Consider the following 11,178-nt stretch of genomic DNA (forward strand, 5'->3'; position numbering starts at 1 on the left):
ACTTTCTTCTATGGAAGATTCTGATACTGGACAAAAAGATTTTTAAAGCCAGAACTACTTACTTTTATAAAGGCAAAAAGTCTAATATTTTTCGGTAAGGAACTACAATGCCATTGAATCATTCTTTAATCTCCACTGTTATTTCTATCAGTTGTCTTCCCTAGAACAATGCTTCAAAAAAACTAGGAATGAACCAATGTTTGTTTTCCTGCCAAGAGTCAGGAATGTCCTAACAGCCAGCTCACGGATTGAGCAGATGTAATTTTGGATACCTTCCATGTTTTAGTGTTGATATTTTAAGCAAGTGACCAATGGGTATTCATTTTTATGGTTAACACCCTGAAATTATCCCATAACAGGAGAGAGGTTTGTGTTGTTGGTCACGTTAGCCAGTGTTCCCTCTAAGCTGAGTTAGTGTGAACTAGCTCACATTTTTTTAGCTTCCGGCTCACACATTTTTGTCTCCGCTCAGGAAGGAGGGCTGGCTCCAGAGCAAACTAATTTATGCAGGAGCCAAATCGCTCACTCACAACTTTAATGCCAGGAGCTCACAAAGTAGAATTTTGCCTCACAAGACGCCACAGCTTAGAGGGAGCGTTGGTTAGGACTACATTCCTCACAACATGGTCTTATCACAGTCCCCTTGCTCTTGAGGACGTGTTCAACGACAGCTCACCCCACTGTTATGGCACAGATTCCCAGAAAGATGAGGCAACCGCACCTAACCTTCGGGCCTTCTGGTGAGGGTTTAAAAGACAGAACTCTTGAAAAGAGTTTATGGGACAGCTGGAATGAGCTCTGGTTTAACTGTTTTTGTTACCGTTTTATGTTACCAGCTGTTTTAATCAATTTAACGTCTGAAGACAGTGACTAACCCCACAGGAGGTGGGTGGCCCCCTCCAGAGCAGGGGCAGCAGGGGCTCCCAGCAAGGCCACTCCAAAGAGAGCCCAGACAGTGGCGGCGGCGGCCATTTTGGGCCAGGAAGTGACCCAAGTGCACTCCGCCAACTGCTGGGGCACGGTCCAGGAAGGGCCAGGGGCCATGAGCCGGAAGATACCAGAGAGACATGCCGAGCTGGAAGCTTTGTCCCTTCACCCCTTGCGGGCCCAGCAGTTCTCTTGGGTGGTCAGGGATGCCAACGGAGCCTGTGAGAGATGTGTGTCAGGGCAGCCGAGGAGTACGGTCATGAACCTGTTCTCTGCCATAAGGGGCAGACCATGAGAATGAGGAGGCAGAGTGCTGTATACTCCCCTCCCCTCCCCAGTCTGTTTTGGGAGAAAGCAGGCAGCACGAGGCAGGCATTAAGAAACAGAAGAAGGTTATTATTATCATGATCGTATGGCAGTGGGTGTAGTATAGCCAGGAGATCCTAAGATTGTCTGGCAACCAGAAGTTCTAGCTATTTTAGCATTACGCACCACTAGGTGGCGAGCTAGACTTGCTTTTCAGGCAACAGATGCATTGTCTGCCTCTGCACCACGACCCTGGTATCCCTTGGAGGTCGCCCATCCAGGTACTAGCCAGGACCAACCTTGCTTAGCTTCCGAGATCTGACGAGATTGGGCTAGACTGGGCTATCCAGGTCAGGGTATGGAAGAAGGTGCCATGTGGCAGGACACCAACTCATCCAGCCACAGACCCTCCGGGTGAGGATGCAGGCTGTGACTAGTGTGCTCCACCCCACGACATTCAATATTAATAATCCTGAATCTGATTTATTGTTGATACCCGTCTTGGGTGCCCTATGCCAAGAGGAAGGGTCAGGAGAAAGGCAGGGCATACAAAGGTCCTGAAGGCCCCTGCTGCAGGAAGAAAACCCAGGTCTCTTCCTCCTGCTTTATCAGGAGGGGTGAAACTGCTCTGGACAATCCGTGACGTCACAAGCACTGTTCAATAGGTGCCCGTTGCACAGTGACTCTAAAATGACCCCTAATCTGGACAGCAAAGGAGGAACTTCCTGAAGCAAAAAGATGCATTAAAGCAGCCGCCTCCGATGCCGAGTATGGACAGCCACTGCAGGGAAGATGCCTCTGAGTGGGTCTGTAGAGCTACCTCTTTGGTGCAAAACAGAACCGCCAATACAGATCCCCCTACGAAAACCAACTCGCTGGACAAAAATAACAGCTCCCTCGACAGTCTGAAATGACAGCCCAGAGGAGCTGCTTTGACCGGCACTTATTCGGATTCCGGCAGCTGCTCGTCTTTGAACCCGCGCTAAACAAGTGAGTGCCCTGGATGGCCCCGGCTGGCCTGATCTTGTCACAGCCAGGAAGCTAAGCAGGGTCGGCTCTGGTTGGTACTTGGATGGGAGACCACCAAGGAAGCCCAGGGTCGCTACGCAGAGCCAAGCAATGGCAAACCACCACTGAACGCCTCTTGCCTTGAAAACCCCACGGGGTCGCTTTAAGTCGGCTGTGACTTGACGGCAAAACAAACAAGTAAAGCTAAATGTGCTGGATGGGGGGGGGAACTACAACAATGGAGGAATGAATAAAAGGGATTCTCCAAAGCATTTTCCTTTGGCGATCCGGACACGCGTATTTACCGGTGTGGCTTCTTCAAGGGAGTTTTCTCGGTCATCTCTGGCATGGTTTGAGAGAGGAGGATCTAAGGAGAGAAAAGAAATATACCACCAATTATAAAAGCACCAGTGTGTGTCTGAAAACCCTGGCCCCACGCAGCTTCTTTGTAGCTCAGCTCCCACTGGTTTCTCGCCGCATTTGGATCTGGCACAAAAATCCCCGCTTGTGGGAGAAAAGGCTGCAGCAAGCGCTTGTGCCAGGTCCATGTGTAATGCGCTACTGAGTTCTCGGCCTGTGGTTTCCCGCAGCCTGAACGGCTCTGAACCTAAGAACACAAGAGAAGCCAAGGCTGGATCCGGCCAATGGCCCATCCAGTCCAACACTCTGTCACACGGTGGCCAAAAATACCAGGCCCCATCAGGAGGTCCATCGGTGGGGCCAGACATCAAATATTGTTCCTACCGCATTGCTGCATTGTGGAATCTACTCTGACTCAGTGAGAAAGGCAGACTATACATAAGGTAAAGGTAAAGGTTCCCTTGCTCGAAAGCCAGTCGAATCCGACTCTAGGGTTGCGGGTGCTCATCTCCGTTTCCAAGCCGAAGAGCCAGCGCTGTCCAAAGACATTTCCGTGGTCATGTGGCCGGCATGACTAAACACCAAGGCGCACGGAACACTGTTACCTTCCCACCGAAGTGGTACCTATTTATCTACTTGCAATGTCTTGCTTTCGAACTGCTAGGTTGGCAGGAGAGACTATACATACAGAAATAAATCACAAACAGCTGTCGAGCCCAGAACATGCAAATGGAAAAGGAATTTGGCACAGCCCTGAATTTTGCTTTCCCACTTCACTCCTTTTAAAAATAGAAAAGATGGGACGCCTGACTAGCCTCGGCCAGTTCCTGGTCTTTTTCGGCCCTGGCCCCCGTCTGGTGGAATGAGCTCTCCATACTGAAACATAATAAAAACCACCCAAGATAAATGTCTGAGATTCTAATTCCAACTGTTACAGCAGCAACAATATTTTTTTTGCACTGTATCTGTGATACTCACTGCTAAGTGAGTGATACTCACTTAGCAGCTCAGAAGCATCATGCGGCTATTTGGTGCGCCACTTGAGGCTCTTCAGAGCACCATACTCCAGTGAGGCACCATCCCCACATTTCAGAAAAGAGGACAAGGCCCTTGCCTGGTGGAGCTTGCAGCTGGCAGGTGGTTCCCACCTTTAAATAGCTGCTACCAGAGGAAAGGGTAAGCTAAGTGTCTACCTCAGGTACAGGCCTCATGCCTGGGATGGCTCTTTGGGTTAATGATACCACTCGCTTCCTCAAAATCCCTCTGTGTCAGGGCTTTCCTTTTTTTAATGGTTTGACAATCATCCCTTAAAGGTAAAGGTTTCCCTTGCTCGAAAGCCAGTCGAATCTGACTCGAGGGTTGCGGTGCTCATCTCCGTTTCAAAGCCGAAGAGCCAGCGCTGTCCGAAGACATTTCCATGGTCATGTGGCCGGCATGACTAGAGCGGATAAACATGGTCACAAGACGATGGAACTAACTGAGAACTTCCCCCCCTCACAACTCTTGTTTCATTTGGTCCTATGCCTCCTTCCTTTCCACGGGTACCTTCCTTACTTCGACTGGGGCTTGCTTTCAAGATGGGGCTCTTGGTCCCATTCTGGGCCCAAACAGAAGGTGTTTTTGTGTGTTTTTTAGACCATCTACATGTCATCATTCCACAATCACGTTCCGTGTTGAGCCAAGAGGAAAGGTGCGGTCTAAACATTTAAATCAATTAATAAAACTGATAAGAACAGATGACTTTAATTTAGATAATGTTTACGCTGATCTTAGCCAAAAGGCCGAGCCCTGTATTTGATGTAAGTACACTGAACAAGATAGTCGTGAGATCTTACATCAAATATTTAGATATCAGCAATCATAGAAGAATTTTTACCCTATTAAGATACAACGCCTTACCCTCAGCCATAATGGAGGCCAGATTTACTAGATCATTGAGGAAAAGTTGTTGGAAGACCTGAGTCAGATTGAGGTGATGAGAGAGGAGGTCCTAAAACTGATAGACAACTTAAAAACTGAAAAATCACCAGGCCCAGATGGCATACATCCGAGAGTTCTGAAAGAACTCAAATGTGAACTTGTAGATCTCCTGACAAAGATATGTAATCTTTCCTTAAAATCTGCCTCCATTCCTGAGGATTGGAAGGTAGCTAATGTCACTCCCATCTTTAAAAAGGGTTCCAGAGGAGATCCGGGAAATTACAGGCCTGTCAGTCTGACGTCGATACCGGGTAAATTGGTGGAAACCATTATTAAGGAAAGAATTAGTAGGCACATAGATGAACAAAACCTATTGAGGCAGACTCAACATGGGTTCTGTAAGGGAAGATCTTGTCTCACTAACCTGTTAATGTTCTTTGAGGGGGTGAACAAACATGTGGACAAGGGGGATCCAATAGATATTATTTACCTTGACTTCCAGAAAGCTTTTGATAAAGTTCCTCATCAAAGGCTCCTAAGTAAGCTCAAAAATCATGGGATAGAAGGACAAGTCCTTTTATGGATCAAAAACTGGCTAGTTCATAGAAAACAGAGAGTGAGTGTAGGTGGGCAATTTTCTCAGTGGAGGGTGGTAAGCAGTGGGGTACCGCAGGGATCAGTACTTGGTCCACTGCTTTTTAACTTGTTCATTAATGATTTGGAGATGGGAGTAAGCAGTGAAGTGGCTAAATTTGCGGATGATACAAAGTTGTTCAGGGTGGTGAAAACCAGTGAGGATTGTGAGGCACTCCAAAGGGATCTGTCAAAGTTGGGCGAGTGGGCGTCAACATGGCAAATGGGGTTCAATGTGGCCAAGTGCAAGGTGATGCACATTGGAGCCAAAAATCCTAACTATAAATACACGTTGATGGGGTCTGAACTGGCAGAGACTGATCAAGAGAGAGATCTTGGAGTTGTAGTGGATAACTCACTGAAAATGTCGAGACAGTGTGTGACTGCAATAAAGAAGGCCAATGCTATGCTGGGGATTATTAGGAAGGGTATTGTAAACAGATCAGCCAATATCATAATGCCGCTATATAAATCAATGGTGCGACCTCATCTGGAATACTGTGTGCAATTCTGGTCACCACACCTTAAAAAGGATATTATAGCTTTGGAAAAAGTGCAGAAAAGGGCAACTCGAATGATAAAAGGGTTGGAACACTTTCCCTATGAGGAACGGTTAAGGCGCTTAGGGCTCTTTAGCTTGGAGAAATGACGACTGAGGGGTGACATGATTGAGGTTTATAAGATTATGCATGGGAAAGAGCAGGTAGAGAAAGAGGTACTTTTCTCCCTTTCTCACAATACAAGAACTCGTGGGCACTCCATGAAACTGCAGAGCAGTCGGGTTAGAACGGATAAAAGGAAGTACTTCTTCACCCAAAGAGTGATTCACACATGGAATTCACTGCCACAGGAGACGGTGGTGGCTACAAGCATGGACGGCTTCAAAAGGGAATTAGATAGGCATATGGAGCAGAGGTCCATCAGTGGCTATTAGCCACAAGGTATAGATAGGGGCTCTGGGGCAAGTGATGCTCTGTCTTCTTGGTGCTTGGGGGGGGGTCAACAGTGGGAGGGCTTCCAGTGTCCTGGCCCCACTGGTGGACCTCCTGGTGGCACTGGTATTTCTGGCCCACTGTGTGACACAGAGTGTTGGGCTGGATGGGCCTTTGGCCTGATCCAACATTGGCATCTCTTATGTTCTTATGAATACCAGAGTCATGAAGCGGAGACAGGCAATGGCCAAAGCACCTCTGAACGTCTCTTGCCTTCAAAACCCTACAGGGTTTCCATAAGTCACTGTGACTTGACAGCAGTTTCCACCACCGCTATGGCCTTATGGTGGCCATTTCTCATCACCCATGCTAGCATGGTTTCTGCCAGTAGTTGCTATATCACTAGCACTATAACTGTACCGCTACTACCGATCACCGCTATGGCCTTATGGTGTTTCCACCGCCGCTATGGCCTTATGGTGGCCATCTCCCATCACCATGCTAGCAGGGTTTCTGCCAGTAGTTGCTATATCACTAGCACTATAACTGTACCGCTACTACCGATTTTGTTTTTACAAGATAGCAAACTGCCGTCCGGCAGCAATGGGCGGGGGGATGGCGGGCACAAGGGGACGCTGTGGAAAACATGGCGCATACCCCCAGTGTGGACTCTCCACCGCTGCAGCCAATGCCACTGGATTTTCTGCAGCAGCAGCAGCAGGAGCGAGCGCACAACGGGGAATCGTGCCTGTGTGGAAGCAGCCTTGGCCAGCCAGAAGAAAAGGGTCTCTGGGGTGTCAGATGGCACAGAAGCAGTCCACGGTGTGTTTCATTCCTTTCATGCAAACCACCTTGGAGAGCCTTCTCGTATTGCCAAATGGGCTAGCGAAAAATGAACAGAGGCTTAATATCTGGAAACGGGCGGCTGAATCACGTCATGGTATGGTGGACAACAACACCACCCGGCAGATAGTGCACCATTAACGCCTCCGTTCAAGGGACAGAAATTCTCCTTCGGGCTAGCTTGCAACCCTAGATCCATCTTGATCAAAGCGCCAGAAAGAAATCAAAGCTTCGTGCTCCTGGTACGGTAGAAGCCTACAGTCCCGCGCCATGAAACAAAATGACCAGTCCCATAACCGACTCATGCTCACCCAGAAACACTAAGCACTGGTTTATTTCTAAGCAAGCAAGTTTAGGAATGTACCTCGTATCCCTCCGTGATATGATCGCCAGTACGAACGTTAAGGAAACTAAGATGCGTATCTAATCACAGCGCAATCCTATGCAGAGTTACTCCAGTCTAAACCCAGTGAAACGGAGTAACCCTACATAGACAGGACTGCTGCTGTGCAACCCTATGGAAACCCCATGGAGCTCTGACTCCCTAGTTAAGGGTACTCAAGACTGCAGCCTCAGTACAGCAAAACCAAAACCAAAATATAATGGCACTGAACGTACATGAACCCTTGCACGTGTGCATATAGTACCACAAAGAGGTCGATATAAATTTGGGGCACAAAATCAAACCCATACATTACTTACTTATTAAGGTATTTGCCTTTCCCCGGTTATCCACTGATACGTTTGTCTTGAAGATTACGCTGCGAATCTCCCTGACTAGCAAAGAAATAAAACTCTGGAACTCTTTCTACAGATAGGCACGGAACCCCAGACTCACACAAGCGATGCACAAGACAAAATCTTCACGTATCGGTATCCTCTCTCACACCATTGTGGAAAGCGCCTCACGTATAATATCTCAATAAACCTTAGAAGGCCCTGAACGGAGGGACGGGTTCTTCATTACCACCCACCCTACAGTGCCAGCGGCAAACCAAATCCCTTCCCTGAGGCATCCAGTGGGTTTGCGGCAGAGGCAAAACCCAGATCCGGGGAATTCACAGCTCACAGCCTTAACCATACTAACATTCCTGCCCACAAGAGCATGGACTCCCTTTTGAGATTATATCAGATTATGCGGAGGGAGAGAGGAATGGAATACTCCGAAAGAATCACAGAGTTGGAAGGGGCCATACAGGCCATCTAGCTCAACCCCCCGCTCAATGCAGGACAGGTGCTGCACAGTGTGCCACTTTCTCACTTGCTTCAATATGGAAGGGGTAACTCGGTGAAGCAGTTAATACATGCACAAGACTCACCCAACTCCCAGAACTCCTGCATCTAGCTGATGGATCAAGGTATTGGGGTTCAGGCCCAACACAGCTTCACAGCAAGGTTCTGGCCAGGGCACCTTGGGTCCTAGTATGCATCCTCTCCTTGTTTGCTTCTGTGGTGGTGGTGGGGACGAGATAATTATGAAATATATTGGGAATGTGTTATGTTTCCAGTGCAGCTGACCGGCAGCTCATACCCTGCTCTATTAGAACAGCTCTCACCAGACTCCGCTTGAAAAAGAAATCCACAGCCTCCAGGATGGCATTGGCTGGGGCGGTGAGTGTCACGAACTCTGCAAGGTGAGGAAGAATTCATTTATACCCACCTTGGTAAAGCTTTTGGAATGCTAAATTAGGTACAGAAATTACAAGAAAACTCCAAAGGGCATGGATAAGGTATATACGGGAACCCAATCCATCAGGCTAACGAAGCACCAAAGTCCAGCAACTGGTTCCCAACAGTTGTGCATGAGAGAACTCCAGCAAGCTTACAAGCTGGGCCAGAAGACAATAGTTCTCCTCTTGCTGTAGGTTTCTGCCATCTGCCATTCAGAGATACACTGCCTCTGCATATGGAGTCTTCATATAGCAATTGCCTTGAGAGGCACACCACCTTTACATGGGGAGGCAGGGAGGGACATAAATTATTAAACTTTTAAATGAAAACGATTCATTTACTTTAATATTTACATATACTACATGCACCGACATATGTAAATATTAAGAAGGCCAGTGATGAACAGTGGAGGCTGTTACTGAGAGCCAAGAGAAAAACTAAAGTATCTGCATGGCTTCCAAAGAATCTGAGGCTGTTTCTAATTAATGTTTTAAACAGTATACTGTTTAAAATGAAGTTTACATTCCTAGGCACAAGCTCCATTTGGTCGCCACATTGGGTACTTTCACACACGCTAAATAACACACTGTCGATCCACTTTCAATGCACTTTGCAACTGGATGTTACTGTGCGAAATGGCAAAAGCCACTCATAGTCACTAAAGTGAATTTGAAACGGCATTATTTAGCATGTGTGAAAGCGTTGAGGGGTTCCACTGCACAGGGAGGTTCCATTCAGGCACCACATCCATACGTGGAGGCTCCATTTAAGCTTGACACTCAGAGGAACGATTGACCCTGCGTGACACTCAGAGGAACAACTGACACTACGCATGGAGGTTCCACTTCGATGCCACAATCAGAGGCTCAACTGCATTTACACTCAGAGGTTCCATTTAGCTATCACATTCAGAGACACACTATCCCTTTCCATGGAGACTGTGATTAAGAATCACATTCAGTGGAGCAACCATCTCTGTGCACGGAGGCTCCATTCAGCTGTCAAGATCAGAGGGACACCCGCCTTTGGACAAGAAGGCTCCGGGCACCCAATACGTTCAGAGGTATGCTGCCACTATCCATGGAGGCTCTGCTTAAGAACCACATCCAGGCTGCGATCACGCACCCCCTAAACCATTCACTTCCCGTCCACCCTCAGTGCACTTTCCAACCGGCTTTTACTGCGTGAACTGGCAAAACCCAATCCGAAAGGGCACTGAAAGTGGATTATCTGGTGTGCGTGACGGCCGGCTCAGAGGAGCGGCCGCCTCTGCACGGGTACCAGGCTCCCTTTCGCTGCCAAGTTCAGGGGCACAACGTCCCTCCACCCAAGGCGGCTCGGGGCAGCGGCCGCATTCACAGGTGCACTGCCCCTGCACATGGAAGCTCCCCTCCGCCATTGCCTCCAGCTGCCGAGAGGCTGCGTTTCTCCTGGGAACCCAACAGACGACGGGACCCCCGAGCGAGTTCCTCCCGAGCCCGATCTCGCGGATCGACCCGCACCACCCCCTGGCCGGGGGGGGGGGCGGCTTCCAAGGGCCGGGGGGAGGCCTGTTGCGCAACCGCCCTGTCCCTCCCCGCCCCGGCCTTGACCAGCGGGACTCACCGACGGGGGACAAGGCGGGCTCAGCAGCTGCAGCCCCACGGCGGGGACCATCCTCCTCCGGGGAGGCCTCTCCGCTCCCTCCGCCCCTTCCCTCGCGCTCCCGTCCTATCCCGAGGCACGCAGGCACGCGCGGCCCCGCCCCCTCCCCTCCGCGGCAGCCAACGGGCGGCCGCTGCGCCGCACGCCTCGGCCAATCGCCGTTCCCGAAGAAGGCTGGGGGAGGAGGAGAGGAGACGGGACCCGCCCGCTCAAAACGCGATTGGGCGTGTTCTCAGCCAATGAGAAGCCGGCAGATTTTGGAGTGACGAGAGGACGGGTTAGATTGCGGGAAAACAGGAACTGCTTATGCAGCCAATGAGAGGTTAGGGGGCGGGGAGGGGAAGAGGGCTGTTTAAAGGACCGAAATGATCCTAATAGATGCGCAGATTTTTTTGGGAGGGGGTGGTAAGCTACGTATGTTTGTTTCGCGCGACTACTGCGGGAGAGGAACGTAGACCCGCGTTAAGCTGCGCGTGTGAAACTGATCTCGCCCCTACACGCGTTGAACTTGGGTACGAAATTCTTCCCACCTCCTACGGAGTTTCCCAGATAGTGTTTTATAGTTTTATGCGTATAGATGATGAAAGGGATGCCAGCCTCCAGGGGGGACCTGGGGATGCCCCAGAATTATAGCTCATCTCCAGACCAGTGTTCCCTCTAAGCTGAGTTAGTGTGAGCTAGCTCACAATTTTTTAGCCTCCGGCTCACACCTTTTTCTCTCAGCTCAGGAAGGAGGGCTCCAGAGCAAACAAACTGATGCAGTAGCCAAATCGCTCGCTCACAACTTTAATACCAGTAGCTCACAAAGTAGAATGTTTGCTCACAAGACTCCACAGCTTAGAGGGAGCATTGGTGGCCAGGTCTACAAAGATCAGTTCCCCTGGCGAAAATAGCTGTTTTGGAGGGTGGACTTGTTGTCATTGTAGCCCGCCTG

At 49.4% G+C, this 11,178-nt stretch overlaps 1 protein-coding gene across 1 annotated transcript in view; it reads right to left on the reverse strand.

The window, feature by feature from the left end:
• Positions 1–10,259, reverse strand: part of USF3 (upstream transcription factor family member 3) — a 28,939-nt gene extending 18,680 nt beyond the window's left edge. The window contains exons 1-2 of the mRNA XM_015412908.1: positions 10,206–10,259; positions 2,547–2,608 (exon numbers count right to left, since the gene is read on the reverse strand). Coding sequence (XP_015268394.1) covers positions 2,547–2,608; positions 10,206–10,256 — 113 coding nt within the window. The 5' untranslated portion in view covers positions 10,257–10,259. The remainder of the gene's footprint in view (positions 1–2,546; positions 2,609–10,205) is intronic.
• Between the last annotated feature and the right edge of the window lie 919 nt (positions 10,260–11,178).

The sequence above is a fragment of the Gekko japonicus genome, unplaced genomic scaffold (genome assembly GCF_001447785.1).
Source record: "Gekko japonicus isolate JY-2015 unplaced genomic scaffold, Gekko_japonicus_V1.1 scaffold1488, whole genome shotgun sequence".
In the NCBI taxonomy this organism is placed as follows: domain Eukaryota; kingdom Metazoa; phylum Chordata; class Lepidosauria; order Squamata; family Gekkonidae; genus Gekko; species Gekko japonicus.